Source organism: Mytilus californianus, unplaced genomic scaffold, assembly GCF_021869535.1.
Source record: "Mytilus californianus isolate M0D057914Y unplaced genomic scaffold, xbMytCali1.0.p SCAF_9, whole genome shotgun sequence".
Taxonomy (NCBI): domain Eukaryota; kingdom Metazoa; phylum Mollusca; class Bivalvia; order Mytilida; family Mytilidae; genus Mytilus; species Mytilus californianus.
Genome location: NW_026262745.1, coordinates 70,467,716 through 70,494,346, shown reverse-complemented (window position 1 = coordinate 70,494,346; position 26,631 = coordinate 70,467,716). Strand labels below are relative to the sequence as shown.

Sequence of the window (26,631 nt, the reverse complement as noted above, 5' to 3'; positions counted from 1 at the left end):
CAATTCGATGACACAAATATACAATTAACTTGTGATAGACGTTATGAGTGGGAAAATTAAATTCCTTATCTCAAATTTTAAAAAATTATAAGGATTAATCGCCTTTTTAAAAGAGTTAATTGATGTATAAACTTGACCAAGTAATCACAAACATATCAAAAAAGTCCGCAGGACTTTTTTTCTTTTGTGATTGACTTGGTCGAGGTTATTCACCTTAAGAAATGTATTTAATGCTATAATGTTTAAACTTCTCATAACGTAACCAATCATTTAAACTTATGATATGTGTGAGCAACGGAGCGAAATCGAAAGTGAAAGTTGGAATACATGCAAAATCAATATTTGCAGAAAATTTCCAGTGACGTAGGCATCGTTGTCGCCACTAAATAGGCCCAACACCGATTTGAGTTTTACCTAAATTTAAAAAGGTATGTACATTTATCAACATTTTTTCAATTGAAACATTTAACATGTTTAACCATAACACGCAAGCTAATACATAAAAACGAAAAAATCATACAATTATATAATGTACTAAGTTTTATATTTGTTAAATATTCGCAATCATGGTATTAGTAATTTGTTCTTACTTGACAGTAAAAAACAAGGTAAAATATGTCATTGAATCCAAGATTTTGATTTTCATCATATACAGAAAATAATAATCATTATTCTTTTTATTACATAACATATACATGTGTTTTTAAGACACAAAGAAAACGAGGAAAACCCTCACGAGATGAAAACTTTAACGGATTAAACAATATGAACTACTCCTTCCTTTAAAATTAAAAAAAAAAATATGTATGTGATTCAAAGGATATATGGATTTCAAATTATAAGCCTTGAACGCACACAATGGGGATAAATCCAGAAAATGCAGAAAACGTCTAGGAACGCCTGAATGAATATACTACTTATTTGATTAAAGACATACATGTGAATAGCTATGAACATAAGGTAATTATAGACAAGTTAAATACAGTATAAAAGATGTCAGGACAAGATAAAAATATATTCATAAAAATCACGTAAGCAGTAAATTGATACATATATTAGTAATGTGATATGCATGAAACACACTACAAAAATAAAGTTGTTTAAAAGAAGTTTAATAATTTTGAAGGTTATTGTATTTGTGTTCAATGTCATAAGCAGACGATTGGAATAACTAATGCTCTGAAATATGACTTAAATTTACTGGAAGGATGGATAGACATAAGGAATAAAAAGAGACGACATGAAGGGAAAATTAAAAAATTAAAAACAAATTGTTCAGAGAACAATTGAAGGTCTTTCCACATCAAATTGCTAAATAATTGATAAGAAGCTAAGCTGCGATTTAATCAAATTTTGTATTCGTGTTCAATCATAGGTGTCTTCATTCTGATTAAAAGTTTACATAGTTTTTATCCAATTTTGTCTGAAATAAGGGAGATTATTTGCTATTTCCGGTTTAGAAAATGTCGCTTCCAGTCTCATATGATATCTTTAGTCATACTGATTCTAAAAATATATGGTTTCTTTATAATTTTACTTGAAATAGGGATATAAATTGTAACTTCCAGTTTAATTTTTCTTACTTTTGATACCATCTGATTCACACTGATTCCAAAAATATATGGTTCTGGGTTATTTAAAAAGTAAATCAGTGCAGAAAATGGCAATCCGATTAAAAAAATGTCACTTATGACTTACCTTTTCAAGGTCATTTATCGACCAACATAATGCGGAAGACCACATAGCTTTACCATGTTTAAATATGATATTAATGCAAAGGTCAAAATCTAGAACATCAAATTTACCTTTCACCTTGACATTACTTTCAAGGTAATCAAGCAAGGACATCAAATCAACATACCCTAGGTCTTTACTACATATGGTTGATCATTTATATCACCATACAGCTTATTTTAAATAAAAAAGGGGAGCAAACTCTTATCCTTCCAACCATAATTTAACTTACAATTTTGAAATATATTTTGTACATATCATATACGGTTTCTGTGGGAAAAGCAAAAATTAGCCAATTTCAAAATTTACAATATGACCTTGACTTTTGACCTTGACCTTATTTTCATATATACGAATCAATGACCTAACATCAAAAGACCCTACAGTACTGTAGGTCCCTTACTCTTATGGCTTATGAGTTACTATTACATTTTACTTATATAGAAAAACAAAAAACTATCATATGGAGTCTCTGGATCGCTTCGGTCCAAACAATTTTGACCGCCCGAGGATGTAGCGAGCAATTTAGACAAATTATTTGTCGGTTTCTCTTATGGTTGAGAAGGAGTAGCAATAACAAGGAAAACAATGCCTAGGGAAATAACTCTTTTAAGGAAAAGTGTTCGGCTAAACGGTGTCAGTTTCAAAAGCATATAAATTAGTCGGTATCATAAACCAAATTTCTAAGCGCAATCTTAAGAAACTACCAAACAGCGAAAGAAAACAATTAGGAGGAAGAAGAAACAAAAATAAAAAACAATTGTTCAGAGCACAATTGCAGGTCTTCCCACCTCAACTTTGATAATAAAGAATAAAACTAAAGGGGCACTAGCTGTCAAATTCGTGTTCATCGATTTGACTCAAATTCACATAATATTATTTTATTTATAACCATGTAAAACATTTATCCAAAATATAAAATGTCTAAAATAAACAATTAACTGGGCATGAGCTCGATAATATGTAGCTTCGTTTCGTGTGTATTTAAGTATGGACCCCATCTAATTAACTATCGAGTTGACCTCCGAAGACCTCTGATGGTCATATCACCAATATAAACATAGATATAGAGAATAAATAGAAAGCGAACTCGTGATATTGGATTTTTCTAGCTCTGTTTAATTTCATATTATAGATGAAAAAATATATTGATCATCGTTATTACATGTATAAGAATGATTTTTTCTGAATCGAATCAGTCAATCAAATGATTTACCTTTGTTTCACTTTCAACGTTGACGTTCTTTTCCTTTAAATAAACGATCACGCACAATTCATGCGTTATCCATCTCTAGCTAAGTGTTAAATTGAAGTTCACATGAATACGGATTCAATGAGGTCGAATTATTCACTTGCAAGTGAATAATTCATCATCAATGTTTCTTAGCTTAATTTGACAAATTGAACCATACTGGCTGCTAAAAGCGAATTATTATTTCACTATTTCACTTTCATTAATGATTGAACCAAAAAAAATCATACTTTAAATTTTTTATATATCTCGTAGCTAGTGCCCCTTCAAAAAAATACAGTGTTAAAACTTCTGGTTCATATAATTTGTTACTTGAATCTGATTTTAAAAAGATAAGATTTCTAGGTACTTTTTCATTGAATTAGTATGACATAGGCTACTTTTGGTTAAAATAATGTCACTTTCGGTTTTACTTTTACAAGGTCAAATGTTTACCAACCAAATGCAAAAGACCTTATACGGTTATAATGAACCAACTTGAATTGTTAGTAAGGGCCAAAATCAAGAACGTCAAATTGACCTTTGAACTTGTTCTCAATTGCAAGGTCATAGGTCAGTGATCTCAAATCGAAAGATCCCATGTCATTCACTTATATGGTTGAGGAGCAATACTGATTTCCATTACACAAAGGGAGAAAACTCCTATAAAGAGTGAACGAAACACTTCGACTTGAAGTTAGGCCATGTCGTACACAATTCTTTGGAAAACGCATCGTATCGTTAACTGTTCCTGTTTCTCTTGCATAAAGATAACAAGCAAAATTCATAAGTAAGAACTTGACCTTGACCTTTGACCTTGACCTCAATTTTCTCAAAATGGACCAAGGACTTCATATCAAAAGACTTGAGGCATCCATGACTTATAGTGCATAAATTTATTCAACATATCACATATGTGAAATTTTCAAAGGGAAATAACTCCCATAAGATGACATTGGATCACTTCGGTGAAACTTAACTATAACATTCGTAAGAGTAGTAGAACAATTTGGTGTAAAAAGTTTGTTGATATCTTAAGCTTTCAGAGAAATAAAGATAACAAGAAACAGTACGTTGGGAGATAACTCCAATAAGAATAAATGTTCGGTTACACAGGGTGAATTGGGAAATCCTCATCACTGTACAACATCATTGGCCAAAATATGTCGTGAAACAAACAAAAAAACCATCTCAGACGGCAGAAAAAAAAAAAAAAAACCTATTGTTTAGAGAACAATTGAAGGTTTTTCCAATTCAATTTTCTAAATAATAGATAAGAAACTACTTCTGGTTTACTTAAAGTTACTTTTGTCGTCCAATCATAGTTTTCTTTATAATGATTAAATAGATATATGGTTTCTTTATAATTTTGTCAAAGTAAATGAGATAATTGTCAACGTCCGGTGAGAAAATTTCACTTCCGGTCTTATATGATAGCTGTATTTACAAGGATTCTACAAATATATAGTTTTTATATACTTATGACATTAAAAAGGAAGATAATTGGCTACTTCCGGGCTAGAAAATGTCAATATCAGTCTCAAATGATAGCTTTATTCATACTGATTCCAAAAATATATAGTTTGTATATACCTATGCCTGTAATAAGGAAATAATTTGCTATTTCCGGTATTTAGAATGTCACTTCCGGACTCAAATGTTAGGTTTATGCATGCTCGTTTGAAAAAATACATGGTTTCTATGTATTTTTCCATAGAAATAGTGCAAACATGACTACTTCCGGTTCACTCAATGTCACTTCCGGTTGATATATTTCAAGGTCACATGTCACTTAACATTTTGTTAAAGACCTTATGGCTCTACCATGAACCACCCTGAAGAAATAATCAATTTACCTTAAAATAAAACATTTCAGGGCAATGACTCCTATAAGATGTCACTGGATTGTTTGAGACCAAATGAACCCTATCTTCATCACAATATAACAAACATGTTGCACTACTTTTTTTATATATAAAATTGAAAATATCGGAGAGAATTAAAAAAACAAGCAAAACATAGAATTCAGAACATGACATTGACCTTTGACCTTGACCTCATTTTTAAAGTTAGGAGCCAAGGACCTCAAATGAAAAAAAAACTATAGGTTTATACGGCTCACGGTTGATGAGTTACATTATTTTACGACAAATTGATAATGGTACATAACTACTATAAAATTTCACCGAATCACTTCGATCCAAATCAGTCAAACATTCCTTAGGATGTAACGAACAAATATTAAAAAACATGTTGTCGTTATTTTTTTCGGTTATAGAGGAGATACACTATAAAAAAAAACAGTGTTTCGGGAGAAAACTCTTACAATAAAAGTTTTCGCCTTAAAAAATGAGTTTTAAAAGCCCAATAATTATTCGAAATGATATCCAAAATATCTAAGCGAAAAAAGTTTATATCGCAAGTAAAGGGTTTGGAGGAAAAAGAAACAAAAGAATTAATTAGTACAAATACAATAGGTCTTTCCACAGAAAAGTGGAAAGACTTAATAATCAGAACAAAAGCAAAAGGTCTTTCCACGGAAAAGTGGAAAGACCTAATTTCAGCCCAGCAAAAACAAGCCAACTCACGGGAATAAAAGAACCGATGATTTAAGGGTCAACATTACTCTTAACATGAACCGCTCATGTATATGTTACTCACATTTTACGAAATCAGAAGTTTATTTATACTACAATGTATAAAATTCCCCTCACGTAAACAGTCACTAAAACTTACGATGTTTTATGTGTAACAACGCAATGTTTACATCTGACATTGGTACAATTATGATAATGTAAAGATACTAATATTCTAATTAAGATTAAAGTTTTACTTTGATTTTGCCTCTATCTCTGATCAGCTCTTTCTAGAAAAGACAATTTCGGTTCATATCTTTTTCATTAATCTGAGGGCATCGCTCCTTGGTATCCTTGGTATCTGTAGCAGCTAACACAAGTAAATCATTTAGGACAATTATAATCGATAAATACCTGAACAAAATACTGTGAATTCAGAAATTTTTGCGAGGTTATTATTGGTGCAAATAATGGGATGGATGAATGTCGCAATAAATAATCTCCCATTTTTGTCTTTTCTTCATAAATCATAACTTTACATCCACGCAATAGTTTACATCTGACATGTTAGATTAAATAACAGCAATGAAAAAGGAGCTTCGAATGATTGTTAATTATAATTTGATAAACAAAGAAGCCTTTTATAATTTGAAATTCATGCAGTAATATGTTGATGTTGTACTACGTGGTACTTTCAGACTAATTCCTGGTATTCCTTTTTACAAATTAAAAATTACTTAAACGGATAAAACAACGTGAACTCTCCCTTCTTAAAAAATAGAAAAAATATACATCATATAATGTAAAAGTGTTTGTGATTCAAAAGATACCTTGCTTTTAAATTATAATGCTTGAACGTTCGTGGTGCATGTCAAAGGTCTTCTTTTATCAGCTGCTTAGTTAATTGACCACATAAACGAATACATGGGAATATCCAGTCATTGTTAAGGACAATGTATAGGCCAAAAAATCGATTTTAGTTTAACCTATATTTAACAAGTCACATGTACATTTATTAGAATATTTTAAATTGAAACTTTGAACCACAACACAAGAGCTCGTACATCAATACAAAAACAATATTTTATTATACGATAAGCCATCTTAGTTTACAGCTAGTTGGTAATTTAGAAAAAAAAACAAACTAAAAGATCTTTGAATAATTGACAGTTGTTCTTTAATAAACAAAGACATGTTTTAAAATTTGAAATTCATACAGCATAAGGTGACATTTTACACCAAAAGTTTAACTTGGTATGTAGATGAATTATTTTTTTTTTTTTTGTTTAAAGGAGAACTAATCAAATAAATGTGTTTAAGCTAAAGTCACATTTGTTCAAACAGACGCGATTATGGTAATAATAATCTATTCTTACTGGTCAGTATAAAAACAAAATAAAATATTTCATTGATATAGAATCCAAGACTTTGATTATCATCGTACATGCACCGAAAATAATACTCATTAGTTTGTTTTATCGCATAATATAAACATATATATTCGAGCAAAAAGAAAACAAAACCTTCATGAAAAGAAAACTGTATTTTTTTCATAAAAGATTATTGAGAATAGCTTTATGCTGAGGAAAACTGAAGCAAGACATTTCTTATCACCGGCGAATAACACTAGCATATGTGTTCAGAAATACCTAAAAGGTTTTCATTTCTATTTCTAAAAGAAAACTTTGATTCAAACCTCACCTTTGCACTGTAGTAGATTTATTATTTTTAATAGTAGCGAGTTAGATTTTTCTGTTGTTTTTTGACACAATGAGAAATGGATGATGTTTAAAATTGCACAGTTCCCAAGGTTTGTGTCGACTTCATTGAGAAAGCCTACGCTTGTCTCACAAATTATTGGTACATTTATGATAATGTAAAGATACTAATATTCTAATAAAAATTAAAGTTTCCTTTGATTTTGCCTCTTTCACTGATCAGCTCTTTCTAGAACAGACAATTCCGGTTCATATATATTTCATTAATCTGAGGGCATCGCTCCTTGGTATCTATAGCAGCTAACACAAGTAAACCATTTAGGACAATTATAATCGATAAATATCTGAACAAAATACTGTGAAAACATAAATTTTTGCGAGGTTATTATTGGTGGGAATAATAAGATGGATGAATGTCGCAATAAATAATCTCCCATTTTTGTCTTTTCTTCATAAATCATAATTTTACATCCACGCAATAGTTTACATCTGACATGTAAGATTAAATATCAGCAATAAAAAAGGAGCTTTGAATGATTGTCAATTATAATTTGATAAACAAAGAAGCCTTTTATAATTTGAAATTCATGCAGTAATATGTTGATGTTGTACTACGTGGTACTTTCAGATTAATTCCTGGTATTCCTTTTTACAAATTAAAAATTACTTAAACGGATAAAACAACGTGAACTCTCCCTTCTTAAAAAATAGAAAAAATATACATCATATAATGTAAAAGTGTTTGTGATTCAAAGGATACCTTGCTTTTAAATTATAATGCTTGAACGTTCGTGGTGCATGTTAAAGGTCTACTTTTATCAGCTGCTTAGTTAATTAACCACATAAACGAATACATGGGAATATCCAGTCATTGTTAAGGACAATGTATAGGCCAAAAAATCGATTTTAGTTTAACCTATATTTAACAAGTCACATGTACATTTATTAGAATATTTTAAGTTGAAACTTTTAACTACAACACAAGAGCTCGTACATCAAAACAAATCAATATTTTATTATACGATAAGCCATCTTAGTTTACAGCTAGTTGGTAATTTAAAAAAAAACTAAAAGATCTTTGAATAATTGACAGTTGTTCTTTAATAAACAAAGACGTGTTTTACAATTTGAAATTCATACAGCATAAGGTGACATTTTACACCAAAAGTTTAACTTGGTATGTAGATGAATTATCTTTTTTTTTTGTTTAAAGGAGAACTAATCAAATAAATGTGTTTAAGCTAAAGTCACATTTGTTCAAACAGACGCGATTATGGTAATAATAATCTATTCTTACTTGTCAGTATAAAAACAAAATAAAATATTTCATTGATATAGAATCCAAGACTTTGATTATCATCGTACATGCACCGAAAATAATACTCATTAGTTTGTTTTATTGCATATTATATACATATATATTCGAGCAAAAAGAAAACAAAACCTTCATGAAAAGAAAACTGTATTTTTTTCATAAAAGATTATTGAGAATGGTTTTATGCTGAGGTAAACTGAAGCAAGACATTTCTTATCACCGGAGAATAACACTAGCATATGTGTTCAGAAATACTTAAAAGGTTTTCTTTTCTATTTCTAAAAGAAAACTTTGATTCAAACCTCACCTTTGCACTGTAGTAGATTTATTATTTTTAATAGTAGCGAGTTAGATTTTTCTGTTGTTTTTTGACACAATGAGAAATGGATGATGTTTAAAATCGCACAGTTCCCAAGATTTGTGTCGACTTCATTGAGAAAGCCTACGCTTGTCTCACAAATTATTGGTACATTTATGATAATGTAAAGATACTAATATTCTAATAAAAATTAAAGTTTCCTTTGATTTTGCCTCTTTCACTGATCAGCTCTTTCTAGAACAGACAATTCCGGTTCATATATATTTCATTAATCTGAGGGCATCGCTCCTTGGTATCTATAGCAGCTAACACAAGTAAACCATTTAGGACAATTATAATCGATAAATATCTGAACAAAATACTGTGAAAACATAAATTTTTGCGAGGTTATTATTGGTGGGAATAATAAGATGGATGAATGTCGCAATAAATAATCTCCCATTTTTGTCTTTTCTTCATAAATCATAATTTTACATCCACGCAATAGTTTACATCTGACATGTAAGATTAAATAACAGCAATGAAAAAGGAGCTTCGAATGATTGTTAATTATAATTTGATAAACAAAGAAGCCTTTTATAATTTGAAATTTGTGCAGTAATATGTTGATGTTGTACTACGTGGTACTTTCAGATTAATTCCTGGTATTCCTTTTTACAAATTAAAAATAACTTAAACGGATAAAACAACGTGAACTCTCCCTTCTTAAAAAATAGAAAAAATATACATCATATAATGTAAAAGTGTTTGTGATTCAAAGGATACCTTGCTTTTAAATTATAATGCTTGAACTTTCGTGGTGCATGTTAAAGGTCTACTTTTATCAGCTGCTTAGTTAATTAACCACATAAAAGAATACATGGGAATATGCAGTCATTGTTAAGGACAATGTATAGGCCAAAAAATCGATTTTAGTTTAACCTATATTTAACAAGTCACATGTACATTTATTAGAATATTTTAAGTTGAAACTTTTAACTACAACACAAGAGCTCGTACATCAAAACAAATCAATATTTTATTATACGATAAACCATCTTAGTTTACAGCTAGTTGGTAATTTAAAAAAAAACTAAAAGATCTTTGAATAATTGACAGTTGTTCTTTAATAAACAAAGACGTGTTTTACAATTTGAAATTCATACAGCATAAGGTGACATTTTACACCAAAAGTTTAACTTGGTATGTAGATGAATTATCTTTTTTTTTTTGTTTAAAGGAGAACTAATCAAAGAAATGTGTTTAAGCTAAAGTCACATTTGTTCAAACAGACGCGATTATGGTAATAATAATCTATTCTTACTTGTCAGTATAAAAACAAAATAAAATATTTCATTGATATAGAATCCAAGACTTTGATTATCATCGTACATGCACCGAAAATAATACTCATTAGTTTGTTTTATTGCATAATATATACATATATATTCGAGCAAAAAGAAAACAAAACTTTCATGAAAAGAAAACTGTATTTTTTTCATAAAAGATTATTGAGAATAGTTTTATGCTGAGGTAAACTGAAGCAAGACATTTCTCATCACCGGAGAATAACACTAGCATATGTGTTCAAAAATACTTAAAAGGTTTTCTTTTCTATTTCTAAAAGAAAACTTTGATTCAAACCTCACCTTTGCACTGTAGAAGATTTATTATTTTTAATAGTAGCGAGTTAGATTTTTCTGTTGTTTTTTGACACAATGAGAAATGGATGATGTTTAAAATCGCACAGTTCCCAAGATTTGTGTCGACTTCATTGAGAAAGCCTACGCTTGTCTCACAAGTTATTGGTACATTTATGATAATGTAAAGATTCTAATATTCTAATAAAAATTAAAGTTTCCTTTGATTTTGCCTCTTTCACTGATCAGCTCTTTCTACAACAGACAATTTCGGTTCATATATATTTCATTAATCTGAGGGCATCGTTCCTTGGTATCTGTAGCAGCTAACACAAGTAAACCATTTAGGACAATTATAATCGAACAATATCTGAACAAAATACTGTGAATTCAGAAATTTTTGCGAGGATATTATTGGTGCGAATAATTGGATTGATGAATGTCGCAATAAATAATCTCCCATTTTTGTCTTTTCTTCATAAATCATAATTTTACATCCACGCAATAGTTTACATCTGACATGTTAGATTAAATAACAGCAATGAAAAAGGAGCTTCGAATGATTGTTAATTATAATTTAATAAACAAAGAAGACTTTTCTAATTTGAAATTCATGCAGTAATATATTGATGTTGTACGACGTGGTACTTTCAGATTAATTCCTGTTATTCCTTTTTAGAAATTAAAAATTACTCAAACGTGAACTCTCCCTTCCTAAAAAGTAGAAAAAATATACATCATATAATGTAAAAATGTATGTGATTCAAAGGATACCTTGCTTTTAAATTATAATGCTTGAACGTTCGTGGTGCATGTTAAAGGTCTACTTTTATCAGCTGCTTAGTTAATTAACCACATAAACGAATACATGGGAATATCCAGTCATCGTTGGGGACATTTTTTGTCTTTTATTCATAAATCGTAATATTATATCCACGCAATAATTTACATTTTATTGAATTGCGTAGAAACATGTGACTAACACCAGCTCAAACTGTCATGGGTTGTTTCATCCTCAGTCTAATAAGGTGTACTTGATCGATAGCATTTTTCTAAAAGTAAATCGAAAATTGAAATGTATTCTCTGTTTGCAGATAATGGCTCAAAAAACTTTGCCAAATCCAATCAAAACTTTGGTGGAAGAGGGAGATTTGTTAGAAATTGATCGCGGAGCATACTGTCATTGGGCAGTTTACATTGGTACGTTACAGTAAATATACTCATCATAGATAACAGGAATAAAAACTTGTATTCCGGAGGCGCGTATTTTTTTTTACAAAAGACTAGAATCAAAAAGATGTAAATAGCCAAATAAAGTATGAAACTTAAGAGCATTGTGGACCACAATGCCAAAAGGTTATGTCAAATACAGCTACACTTATCTATCCTTTTAGTAAAATATAATATATTTCATAATTGTTTCATTTGATTTCGTTTAATTATACTTCGTTAGTGTTTTTACTTTGTTTTATGTGATTTCTATTTTCTCATATAATGTGTCATGCTTTGGTGAATGGAGATATGGTCTTATTGATTTCCAATTGTCCTTTCTTTTTAAGCTCTCACATGTGTTAACAAACTTTGTTTTATTAAACAGTTTTCTCTAGAACCACTAAAAAGGTATAATTCATTGGCCCTAAAATAGTGAAATGTTTTCCTTAAGTCCTAGTGGTCTTGCACAATAAAACTATTGCTCGACAAATGGGAATACGTACAATATGCAAGACATTATGTTTGTGCTTGTCCCAAGTGAGGAGCCTGTAATTCAGTGATTGTCGTTTGTTTGTTGCTGTGTAACATATTTGTTTTTCGTTCATTTTTTTTGTACATAAATTAGAAACAGAACTAGGAATAAAATTAAGTCCTTAAAAAAGTATACAATCTGATGTTTTTGTATATATTTTGAAAAACAACGAATTGCCCTTCATTAATCGATCCGAATCCTTGTGTAGCTGTGATTAAGTAACTATACACCATTCTGGTCTCTGATTCTGATTTCTTGACTTCATTATCAGGAATTGGATTGATTATTATCTTATTTTCAAAGCTCATGGCTAATATTTCAATGAGCATACAATCGTTGCTACCTGAACATTTGATCCTTGGAAACACATACTTGACCGTCTTTCTATGTTCTGCACTCTAAATCACGATGAAATGTGTGCACTGTATAGTTTACCTTGAAAACGACAATCTAAAATAATAAAAATGGCTATTGCAATGAGTTTTTTTTTTTTAATATGTTACTTGTTCAAAATGTTGAGATCATGCTTGAGGGCATACGATACAGTTACAGGGAGGTAATGACGTTGCTAACGTCATATGTTGTTAGGGTTTTTTTTGCGACCTCAAACTGCAAAATATTTGCTTATTCCCGATTGTCCCACATTTTGAATTTTTAGAGTTCTGATTGTCCCACATGAAAAGTTCTGATTGCCCCACATGGAAAGTTCTGATTGCCCCACATGGAACGTTCTGCTTGTCCCACATGAAAAGTTCTGATTGTGCCACATGAGAAGTTCTCATTGTCCCACATTACTTTATGAAGTAAACTGTTCTTAAAAATAACAAGGTAGCTATTGTTTGTTTTACTAAATTAACAAGAATGCATTAATTAATCTTTACACTATTATTTGATATAAATTATGTAAAAGTATACAATATGTCTTTTTTTTATATCATCAGATTTATGCACTTTTGATAAGAAAATATAACATTGAATTGTGAAATATATCTTTGATGTTAAGTTTATTCATAAAACAGATATCAATACTATAATTTAAAATGATTTTTTTTCTAAAGTCTTCAAGGATTTGTATAGTGTGATTCAAATAATGCATGCAATTTTAAAAACATGTATAAGCTTATTTACACTGTACAATATACATGCACTTGTTGATTGAGAGATGTTTCCACTAGTCTTTGCAATTTTACCAGGGATCTCAGACGCCATTTTTACAAGATTATTTACATTAGTACCGAAGACTGCTGACACTCACATTCAGATTAACCTGAGCCCAACAACTTTCTTCAATTATAACAAAGCTGCTGTCAAAAATTATGCTATAGATATAAGAAGATGTAGTATGAGTGCCAATGAGACAATCCTCCATCCAAGTCAAAATCTATAAAAATAAAACATTATAGGTCAAAGTACGGTTTTCAAAACGGAGCCTTGGCTCCCACCGAACAGCAAGCTATAAAGGGCGTCATAAATTATTAGTGTAAAACTATTCAAACGAGAAAACCAACGGTCTAATCTATATAAAAAACGAGAAACACTTATGAATCACATCAACAAACCACAACTACTGAACATCAGATTCCTGACTTAGGACAAGTGCAAACAATTGCAGCGGGTTTAAACGTTTTAATGGTACCAAACCTTTACCATTATCTGAAAGAATAGTGTAACATCACAACATAGAAAGACATGTAAAGTGCAGTCATCCGGACTCGTGATCGACTATAAAAGAGAACTAGACATTCATCAACTTGTACACAAGACAGCAGTTTTTTTCTGGTACCACATGCATAGATAGAAGACGTATGAATCCATGCACTAGAAGACCTTGGAAAATTCAAATTCAATACCAAATATCAATCAGTTTACAGACCACGTCACAACATACTGGATTAAACACAACATGCACTATGGAACCATCAATAAACCGAAGGATCAATGACGACACCCCGAAGGATGGCACAGCAGCTTGAAAATGGTGACCTAAGTACCACACCCAAACATATACACGTTTTTAAGAAAGTTAACAGCAAACGAAGTGACCATCATTCACTACCAGCCCGGAGAGTACAACCAAAAAAGAAAAGAAAAGAAACTCAATCAACGCTTACATAAGAAGTTTGTCTTCAGAATGTCAAAGTTAGGGTTTTCAGTGTGCTAACACATGCCTCTTATATGTTACACTCGGACTAATTATGTTGCAATTATATGAAGTGTTGTGATGTTTATTTTATTCATTATGTGTGCTTTATTGTTGTAATTATGTATTATATGCGCTTATTTGTTGTACTTATGTATAATGTGTGCTTTATTGTTGTAACTTCTGTATTGTGTGTGCTCTGTAGTATTTTTCTTCATCTCATATGTGTGCTTTGATGAATAAAGCTGTTTATTCTGTTGGTTTTCTTGTATTAAGCTGTATATTATGTGTGCTTAATTGTAACTCTTTGTGAATAATTGAGTATTGTAAATTCAGAAATTATTGCGTGCATTTATTATTGCGATTTTTCAAGAATGAACAAAAATGCGATTTCAGGAAAAGCTTTGTACAGATATACATTAAGAGATATAAGAATGTGAGTTTTATTTGTTGCGATACTCAAGGATTCGCATTATTTGCATTAATAAAAACCTGGCAATAATTTCTGAATTTACAGTAGTGTTTGATATGTGTATTTTTCTTTACTTAATATCATATTCTATGTTTGATGATACTTCAATTGCATCTGGGGGGCCTCGGTGGCCCAGTGGTATAAGTAGTGTGAGTTCGAATCCCGCGAGGGGCAAGTGCACTCGACTGCAGTCTTCATTGACTAGAATTGTCAGTTTTCCTACAGAAGGTCGGTGGTGTTCTTCGGAAACTCAGGCTTTGTTGACCAATAAAATATGACCGCCACGAAATAACACAAGTATGCTGAAAGTGGCGTTAACCCCTAATCAATCAATCAATCAATCAATTGGACCTACATGTATTCTGTAAAAAATCAAAAATGTAAATGTTCATGATTTTTTATTCATTTTTATTTCATATTTTATAGTTTACACTGATTACTAAGTATTTACCTGTAATTACTTGCTCTACACTATGCAATCAAATTAATCGCTTTTGAAAAAAATCCCGATTGTCCCACATTGAAGTTTCTCAGTTGCCCAACAAAATTTCATTACTTTTTTACTTGTAATTTTAGAAAGTGAAACAATCAGGAAGACACCGATATATATCGGTAAAAGATGCACTTTTCGAGGGATTTAATAATTAGCTTGAAAACCAGTACATGGACCCCGATTTTTTTTAAATGACAAATGAAGATTATTTGTTCCAAATTTCATGAAAAAAATCACCGATGATTTTTTTAAATAGATAAATATGCAGAAAAAATGTCGTTTTTCACTAACATAATTCAATTTTAATAAAAACGAATTATTCACAAAGAATTATTACACAATTAAGAGCAAACTTTTGAACAGAACTATTCCAAATCATGTTACACAAATTCGTATGTGTTTATTTTTTTAAACAAAAAAGTTAATTTTATCTGTCCAGAGGATAGAAATGTCCAAGAAACCGAAATTTTAAGTATGTGGATAAAATATTGACCCCATTATCGTTAAATTGAGCATATACAGGTATATTTTTATTACATATTTCAATTAACTATGTGAAAAATAGCTTGTATGCAAATTTTCGAGAAAATCACAATGAGATCAAAACTGTATCATATGCTCTTAAGCAAATCAATTGATATGATAAAACCAGATTTATCAGGACTGTATCTACATAACATTATATTTCTTTATTAGGGAATAATGAAGTAGTTCATGTTGCTGGGATTGATGGACCAATTGCGTCTGATCTAAGTCATTCATTTTCTGTAAGTGGTGTTCTCTTCAACAAAGCAGAGGTGAAGAGAGAAAACGTATTTGATGTTTTTGGCAACAGTAAATGTACTATCAATAACAGTAAAGACGGCGGGAATCAGTAAGTGTAGCTTTCATAATACAACTGGCAATTCAAAAATGTTATTAAATTAAAAATATATTGAGTGCTATCTATAAATAGCAATTTTAATAATTTATAATAACATGTATTCCTTGGATATCAATGTTCGTTGATTTCGTTGATAAACAAAAATTTCGTTGGTAAAGTTGTACCGCCAGTTACCCTAATAAACGGCCCAGTAAAGGTGCATTTTTTTAACTTCAATTGTTTTAATTAATCTACTGTATATTTATTGCTAAATGTATTTTTTTCAATGTGTAATAAGACATGAAGAAAACTTGTAAATCTGCTTCAAAAATTCTAGATATATCGTCTATTTCCTATAATTTTGTCATCATTTCGCATTTTTCCATACTGATACAAGTGGCGTAACCCCGCGTCCATTGAAATGTTTGTTGAAAAGTAAAAAATATAGTATTTTTAAAATATCAAAGCAAACATATGCATGATATGTGTGTGCAAAGTGTGGAGCCACTGTTAATTTCATAAATGTTGCCAATATGTGCAAAACATAACAGCGGCCCGCTTTAACTAAATTCGCCCACGTTTAGGACTTCACAAATACATCACTTATGACGAAATTGGTGAACATCTTTTTAAACTGAAATAATTCAAACAAATGTTTCTTTCAAAAAAGTAAAATCACAAAAATACTGAACTCCGAGGAAAATTCAAAAAGGAAAGTCATTAATCAAATGGCAAAATCAAAATCTCAAACACATCAAACGAATGGATAACAACTGTCATATTCCTGACTTGGTACAGGCATTTTCTTATGTAGAAAATGGTGGATTGAACCTGGTTTTATAGCTAGCTAAACCTCTCACTTGTATGACAGTCGCATCAAATTCCATTATATTGACAACGATGCGTGAAAAAAAACAAACAGACACAATAGGTAAAAAATGTTAAAAAATTCAAACGTTTACAACATCGTCATGATCGTCGCAGATATTTTTTCAGAATGTTAGAGCCAAAATTTAGAGTTAATGAATCAACTCTTTTTTCATAGATTTGTTTGCAAACTACGCAACCAAGTATCAACGAAAATATTATTGGTCTTCAATTTACGAATGAGTAATTGTTTAATGACTTAAAACCTCGAATATCATTTAACAGTTTTTAAATAAGAACATTAATGAATTGGAAAAGAATGTATCGAAAAATAATTATATTTATAATCTTAACAAATAAATAAAGGCAACAGTAGTATACCGCTCTTCAAAATTCATAAATCGATTGAGAAAAAAACAAATCCGGGTTACAAACTAAAATTGAGGGAAACACATCAAATATAAGAGGAGAACTACGACACAACAGAAACACAACATTAAAATGTAACACACACAGAAATGAACTATAATATAACAATGGCCATTTTCCTGACATGGTACAGGACATTTAAGGAAAAAATGGTGGGTTGAACCTGGTTTTGTGGCTAGCCAAAACTCCCGCTGTTATGGCAATGTTAAACATAACATTAAAATGACACCATCACATGAAAGGACTACAATACAAATAAATGGGAGAACATATAGGACAGAGAAACATACGAATAATAGCTAACAAAAGGTACAAGGTTTAAAACTTAATACGCAAGACGCGCGTTTAGTCCACACAAGACTAGCCAGTGACGCTCAGATAAAAAAAGTACGGAAGCCAAAACAAGTACAAAGTTAAAGAGCATTGAGGACCAAAAGTTCCAAAAAGTTGTGCCAAATACAGCTAAGGTTATATGTCTGGGACAAGAAAATCCTTAGTATTTAGAGTAAGTCATACTTTTGCAAACAGTAAATTTATAAAAATGACTATATAATAGATATACATGATAAAACCGAAGTGGTGACTAACTACAGAATAAAAACTGATACATAAAGCAACATAAACCAGCACATAAAAATTCACAGCCGAGTAAGCCAAAGAGATCAACGCAAAAAAAGACAAAACAAACAAAAAAAAAGTTACGTCACATTTGAATTTCTGAAATTTCCCCACACTACGATAGAATTAGGATAGAATTCAAGATTTGGTTTATAATACTCGTATAGCATTTATTAATAACAATGAAAATTACAATACTAATTAATATAAAATGTGGTAGTAATAAGTTAATTAATAGTATTATCTAGCTATGTCGGTGTTTCTTCTAAATCAAACTGTAAACCAAATATATCGTATAAATTTAGTTGATCCAAACTAAAATCTAATTAATGAACTTGGTGATTAATTATCTTTACCATAACACACGAATCTAACAGAAAAAATAAGATTTACAAGTACAAACGATAAGACATTTGACAAAATCCGATGAGAATAACAAATATAACATCAAAATAAATACATGAATTTTGGATAGAAAAGTACCGTGAAACGTCTTATAGCAGTGCGAAATTAAACTCAGCAAAACAGTCGCAATCGGGAATAAGTCACGTTTGGTAATTAAAAGATCAGACGACGCAATGTCAAACCACAATCTAACACGTGGTAAAAATGTCCTTAGTTAGTTTGGACAAAGACACATCGTATGGATCGACCAATTTGTGATGGTGACCGTAAAATTTACGGAGTGTCATTTTTAATCTGTCCTCCTCATGACTTTGTTGGAGCATAAACACTACAATGAATTGGAGACTAAAATAGAAAATATATTTGTATTCTAAAAACAAAAAATTTCCATATATTTTAGGTGAAAGAAGTTGTAAAAAGAGCACTCGGTATGATAGGTCCTTTGAAATACAATGTACTGTGGAGTAATTGTGAACATTTTGCATCTTGGTGTCGAAATGGAGAAGCAATATCAAAACAGGTATTATTGAAAAATGATATAGAGTTATAGATCAAGGAAACTCCAACATTAAAAGACAACAACACAAAAACATTTGTTCGGCAACATAGCATATCAAATAGAAATGTATGTTTCAATCCACGTAAAAAGCACTTAATCGTGTTCAAATACAGCTGCTGGCTGTTGGTAGGCATACCATTTTAAAATATTCAGATAAAATGAGAGTAAACAGATATATAGTAACGATCATAATCATAGTAACAATTTTTTTTATAATCAATGTTTGCCTTGATATTGCAAAATTAACTTATTTGTAACTGAACGATTTAAGCCATATTTAATTCTTCACTTTGAAATTAATAGACATAAGTTACGTTTTAATGAAGCTTATTATTGCACATATCTTGAAATACATTATGTCTTATTGCTATGAATAAATGTATTCTTCGAACAAATGCAATATCAATATGTTTCTTTTGTTTTATTTTAAGGTGTATTTTACTTTATTTATCTTGTTAGAAGACTGAATATGAGGGGAAATGCAAAAATATAGTCATGAATGAGCATTTTTTAATAAATAATGAAGCAATGTCACTGTTTCAAAGTTGGAGAACTTGGAGAAAAAAAATAATTTCCATAAGTTGTATGAATATTTCATCGTAATTTCAATTTATATAAGAATTCGTAGTCTAAATAAACTCATCATAGATGCCAGGATTGAAGTTTTGTATTTGCGCCAGACGCTCGTTTCGTCCACAAAAGACTCATCAGTGACGCTAAAATCAAAAACAGTTAAAAAAACAAATAAAGTACGAAGTTGAAGAGCATTGAGGATTATCATAGGAAATGTCTTAGTCCCAAGATACTTTCAAAGAAAGGCAAAAAAATATAAAATCATTTGAAAATTCGTGACTTTGCTAATAGTATTCATTTTCTGTCTTCTATGTAGGTATTAAACATGACAATTAGTCAGAATATAAGTGATATAATCATTAAATGTTTACACTCATAAATTAGTTAAATACCTTTTGTGAACGTCTCTATAATGTAAGGTCTTTTTTTTTGTTACGTTTTTAGTGTTATATTTATTGACATTAAAATGTTGGTTCAACAATTTTTCATGTTCATGTCCCAAGCCAAGAATATTGTTAATCATTATATCGAAATGGTTGTGTTTTATTTTCTTCTTTTAGGACATTTGTTGTTGGTGACAGATCGGTGAATTTGCAATTTCTTTGAAACGGGTTAATAGTTGTATATTGTATATCGTTCAAGGCCATAGATTTCAAATACTGTATTTGGTAAAAGCTATAGGACTATTGGGTCCTGATTGCTCTTCAACTTCGTTCTTAAGTGGATCTTTTAGACTTCTTTGATTCGAGCGTCATTGATGACTCTTTTGAAGACGAAAAGCGTGTCTTGCGTACAGAAGTTTAAATCATGTATTTTATTGATTTGTTTGTGACTTATAATGTCGTTCAAACTTCTTTTGGATTTTAGAGTCGTTAGATTGACTTCTCCGTGACTTAGAACTTTGTCTATCCATGTCAGACCGGCAGTCTATTGTTGTAATGTTGCATCTGCACCGTTTTCAGTCATGTTTGTATAACCGTGTACATAAAAACTATAATTATATCATTCTTATATTTTATTTTTGTTTGAGCTGAATCCAATCTTTGAGATAAGAAATGCATTACAGGATCGGGAAATGTTTGAAATTTTCAAATGTTTTCGTTGTTTACCTTTTTCATGTTTTTCATTTCATGGTTGAAATAGGTGTACCAATGGTCGATACATTGCGTTGTCCATCGAAATATAACCATTTGACTATAAACTGATTTGCACAGTAACTATACTGACCAAACTTTGCATGGTAGTTTGTGTAGCCACCTTTTTCCTTCGTCACTATTCTTGACAATAAGGGTGTCTGTCTTTCCTTGCATTTTAATGTTGTTATTTCCATTCTTATAAAAAAAAAAGGAAATGTGGTATGATTGCCAATGAGACAATTCCCCACAAGAGACCAAATTACACAGCAATTAACAACTATAGGTCACCGTACGGCCTTGAAAAATGAGCAAAACCCATACTGCATAGTCAGCTTAAATATATTTGTTCTCTATTAAAAAACCAAAACCAATTGTAATCGATCGCGATAAACATGATAAATATTGATTGATTCAAATGAGAGAAAGGGGTGAATAGTTGCATCGTATGCTTTGACGTGAAGGCGACTGAATTTTGAAATGTCAAGCCTTCATTTGAAATGATTTTAATACACGTTAATGTTAATATTGGCAAACTACTCACAGCATAATATGCTTAAAATAAAAGGACATAACATGACATTTATATTTTTTAAATAAAGGTAGGTGTATTCCATAATTTTGGACATTACATTGTTGTTTATGAAGACGTTAACTTAGATAAGATACCTAATGCATGTAATAGTCTACATAATTACCTTGATAAGTAGTTTATCAATTATGTGATTGCATCGTTTTTACTTAATGTGGGCTTAAATGAGATCAATATGATCACTAACTGATGTTTTCTTTCCAGGCTGACAATGTTTTAACTGTTGGTATGGTAATTGGCGGACTGTTAAACAATGTAATTGGATCTGACAAATCTAGCAAGTATGAAATTATTTATGATACTTGAAATGTTACATGTGCATCGTTGTTTAGGGACCGTTCAATATTTACCAGATTGGTGGGCCGGTGCATTCTTAATATTATTTCATTAAAAAAGTTAATGCCCATCCTTTAAAATTCTGCAAAAAAGTCCTTGCCCATTTAGATAAAAAGAGTCTTTGCCCCTCTAAAACTGAAAGACAATCAAAAATGATTTAGGTTCTTTTTCTATTTTAATATTTGCATGTTTATGTCTGGAAATCAATGAATAGACTTTGGTGTATGAATACAAAATTCAAAATGTGCTAGTTAATTCCACATATATATATATATATATATAGTTATGTGTGTATCAGAAACATACATTTTATTAATTTTAAAACCAGTATGAATATACATGTATAGATTTGATGTTATATGTTCAGCCTCAGATACAATATCACAATTGAATCTTAAGACATACGTTATAGCATACTATATCAGCCAGCCTTTCATAGAGACTTAAATTGCAAGTCATAAAACATATGAAGAAATATTAACCATACTATTAAATGTACTTAGTTTATATTTTTCTGAAATCTGAGGTCATCTTAAATTTGAAACAGTTTAATGTATCTCTTCTTACGTCTTTATTCTATTAAATAATTGAGAGTCATCACTTTTCCCCTTTTGTGATCATAGGATATAAATATTTATTCAAACTATTGTTAACAATCATAAAAATATTAACTAACTATCCAATTTGTATACAATTTTCAAAATACCATATTAATTTAAAATAAAGGGACTAATTTAGATTAAGGGACAATAACTCTTAGACTAGTAAGCATATTACCATATGCTGAATTACCAATTATTGTCTTAATAATACAGCATGCTTATATTTCAAATATACAATGTCCCTTTATCTATTCTACTTTTCAAGAAAGAAATTATGGTCTTTTTAAAGCAATTTAGGCAGACATGTTTTTGACTTTGATGCAACTTTTTTTTACCTATTAATTAAATCCCAAAGGTGGATTTAAGGGGGCAGGATGCCCGGGGCCCCCTTTTTGTGGGAAAAATTTAGTTGCTTATATAGGAAATCACTGAAGCATGACTGGAGCGGGCCCCCTCTTAGGCAGTCAGTGGGCCCCCTCTTATGAAAATTTCTGGATCCGCCACTGAATCCCTTAATTTGTCAGCAATACATGTACACCAAACTACCAAACAACCTGACATTCTGTAAGATCAATATATAAATGAGATGGCTGTAGAGTTTTATGAAAATCAAAGTTGATTTGGAAATGTTACACAAATTTTTAAAGATGACTATCTGAATTTAGCCTAAACTGAAAATTGTAGCTTTTTTTTTACCTTTTAACTAAATCCATAAAAATGACAGCAATAAACCAAAGTACCAAACAACCTGGCATTCTGTAAGATCAATATGTTAATGAGATAGCTGTAGAGTTATATGAAAATCCAAGTTAATTTGAAAATGTTATAAAGAATTTTAAAGATGACTATCTGGTATTAACCTAAACTGAAAATTTAAGCTTTTTTTAACCTATTTATTAAATCCATAAAAATGGCAGCAATACATTAAACTTCCAAACAACATGGCATTCTGTAAGATCAATATATGAATGAGATAGGTGTACAGTTTTATGAAATTCCAAGTTGAATTGAAAAAGTTATGAAAAATTTTAAAGGTGACTATCTGAATTTAGCCTAAACTGAAAATTTTAGCTTTTTTTTTCTTACTTATTAATAAAATCCATAAATTTGACAGAAATACACCAAACTATCAAACAACCTGGTATTCTATAAGGTCAAAATACAATTGATATGAAAATCCAAGTGCTATCTGAAATTAGTCCGAATAGAAAATTCTAGCTTTTGTATTCATTAATTTAATCCTTAAAATTGACAGAAATGAACCAAGCTACCAGTTTGTTGAGACCATGTCTTTTATGTTATGTGTGCCTGCAAAAGAAATTTCCTATACCCCGATAAAATTGATAGCAAAATTTTTCCTATAAAATAAGTTCTGGCCCATCCACTATACATGTAAAAACAATTTCTCGCCCATCCAAATATTTCCACAAAAAAAGTGCTTGCCCCGCCCCATTTTGCACCGGCCCATTCATCTGATAAATATTGAACAGTCCCTTATAGCATTGATTCAGATGATAACAATTTAATTATGCCTTTACTTATATAGGAAATGATACCATTTAGAGTATAAATGCATTGCAAATACGTTCACTTATTTTCAGAGTTTTCTTTTAATTCACTGAACACGTAGTCATGGTACTTACCATGCATGTCTTGTTAACGCACACTTAGATTAATTTCAAGCCAGTGCAGATATTGTAGTTCTTTTCTTTGGTTGCATATCTTTGTATCTCCTTTAGGAAAGTAGAGGTAGTAATTTTTTTAATTCCCTTTATAATCAACTTTTGTAACCTTACTGTAGTAAATAAAAGCAGCAACAAATTTAAATTTGTGGTATGAAGAATGTTTTTGTGTTGTAACACATGCAACTGGTCGAATATTTGAAAACGAATCTTGGAATCTGTTTCCCATAACTATCTGAATATTCCAGGACCGACATTTAATATTATTTAACAACTTTCACGTTATCTGTTTCAATATTTGTTTTTTTTTTAAATTATCATGGCATTTGTAAAGAATTTAAAATTGTTTTAGAAAATTATCAGAAAAGTTTCTTTTTTGTGGATCAAATTTATGCAGAGTAAAATCGAATTCGTCTACCCTTTGATGGTTGTCCATATTTAAAGCTTACCCTACGGTATTTTGTGAGTACTGATACAACTTGAAATGAATTGTAAATTATCTAACTTTTGTTCATCGGTATACTCAGCGTTTTATTGGTGGTATATGTGCTTACTCCTATTGACAAAAGAAAGCTTGTTTAAAACAAAAGATATAAAAGGTGATCTATATTAAAAAACAAATAGGAAGTTGAATAAGGTAGTACATGCTGTATTTACATTAAAGGTACATTTTTTTCTACACCAGTTGCGCATTTCGACAATAAATTTCTGTTCAGCGATGCTCGAGGCCAAAATGTTGATATGAATATATCGTTTCACTCTTCAATTGAACGAAACAATAAAAAGAACTCATTTAATAGTGACTAGTAAACGTAATCTTTACGCCTCAGATAGCTTACACGCACTTTAGTTTTTAATCACAGAAGTCACATTCATTTAGACATATAAGGAGTTATTCCATGGATGCACATTTATTTTGAGTCTAGAAGTACTTTATAAGTCGCATTTCTGTAAATATAGACAATTCAATTTCCCATAGTAACTCCTTTTACGGCTTAAACTTTACCACTTTTACTATGCAGTTTCGAAAAAAAGTATATCCTTGAATGGAAAGCTCATATGCACTACTATTTATTTCAAAGGTCAAAATATAGGGCTGTGCCGAATATTTTCAACATTTATATGCCCCGAACTTCTAAGAGTTTAAACTTGTACTTACATTCTGTACTACCCCTACCTTCACGTTTGGTCTTCCTCAGAATTCAAAGCTGTCGCTCTCTTTGTTTATCTATACTGATAACATTCCCAAATTATATCTCTATGAGATAAACATAGAGATCATATATGGGAACATGTGCGTAAACAAAACAATTTATCTATGAAATTATATATCTCCCCAAAAGAGGCGTGGTTTGTGAAACAGCCGTATTTACATAGTCCAACCTATACAAGTCACGTTAATAATACAATTGTTTTACAGATTATATAATAAAGTGACGAATAAATATTCTTTTATTAACTTGTGTTGTAATGGTCATTTTTCCAGAACTTATGCTGATAATAATCCAATAGAAAAGAACAGCAGTTACTACAACATGTATAATATGACATATTATATGCACAATAAACAACGAAAATCAGTATTTTGTCTTAAACATAAACAATATTGAAACTGTTTTTGTTTTTGAATCCCTGTAATATTATTTTACTGCTTCATTATAGAGAATAACATTTTTTTTTTACTTTCAGGCGATAGAAGTATTCCATGATTGTTCATCCCATATTAGAACAAGTTCTAGAGATTACTGTACTTTAAATGAACACGAGTGGAATAACAATTGTTATTGATATTAATTATGAGATTGTCTCTCATTTAATAATTCACGTTTATTAATAAGCTAGACAAAGATCTTTACAATCCGAATAGTATCGATATCATACTCAGTCTGGTATACTGTTTCAATCCAAGTTAAATTCACATTTTTTACGGCAATTGCAAATTTGATATTTAATATACTAGTAGACAGGTTTTATTACTCATTATCATTTTTTTTCTACACGTCTATTAAAACAAAGAGCCCTTTATCTATCTATCGTACCGAGGCTTTCCTTAAAATCATGTTTGGACTTCAAGAGGGAGACTTTCTTATCCAAACTCTGCATTTACTTATGAAATACATGAACTTTAGATAAATGTTTTTACACATCCTTTCATCTTTTTCTTGAATATAGATTTACATGTTGAGGTGTCTAAGTCTAAATAGAACATCGCATGTACATGATGTTCGCGACCATTTATAATTCCATCGTAATTTCATGATTTATCAAAAGAACAATATGGCTTAAATGCATTACATCTAGTTATGCTGAATAAAGAACATCGTTAAATGAAAAAACATGCTTAAAGCCATTTTACATGATTTTCATGATTAAACGAGGCATATACATCTTGAAAAAATGTTAAAGTGGGCAAAGACAATTTACGCCCGTAAGGTTTCATGATTGAAAAACAGTATATTTATTTGGTTTACATAATAACCAAACCGTTACACAAAAAGAGCATTACATATATTGCAAAAGAAATAAAAATTAACTTTTGAACTCCAATCCAATTCAAAATTGACAGTTTACAAATCTTTGAACAAAAAAAACTAATTCTGTTGTCTTGCTAT

General features: G+C 30.4%; 1 protein-coding gene across 1 annotated transcript; it reads left to right on the top strand.

The window, feature by feature from the left end:
• The first annotated feature begins 169 nt into the window (after positions 1-169).
• LOC127713967 (phospholipase A and acyltransferase 1-like) lies at positions 170-26,168 on the top strand. The gene is made up of 7 exons (XM_052219917.1): positions 170-428; positions 11,607-11,712; positions 16,058-16,235; positions 17,269-17,293; positions 18,943-19,062; positions 21,604-21,680; positions 25,709-26,168. Exons 2-7 carry the CDS (start codon positions 11,610-11,612, stop codon positions 25,713-25,715), a joined length of 510 nt encoding a protein of 169 aa, XP_052075877.1. The 5' UTR covers positions 170-428; positions 11,607-11,609; the 3' UTR covers positions 25,716-26,168.
• The last annotated feature ends 463 nt before the right edge of the window (positions 26,169-26,631 follow it).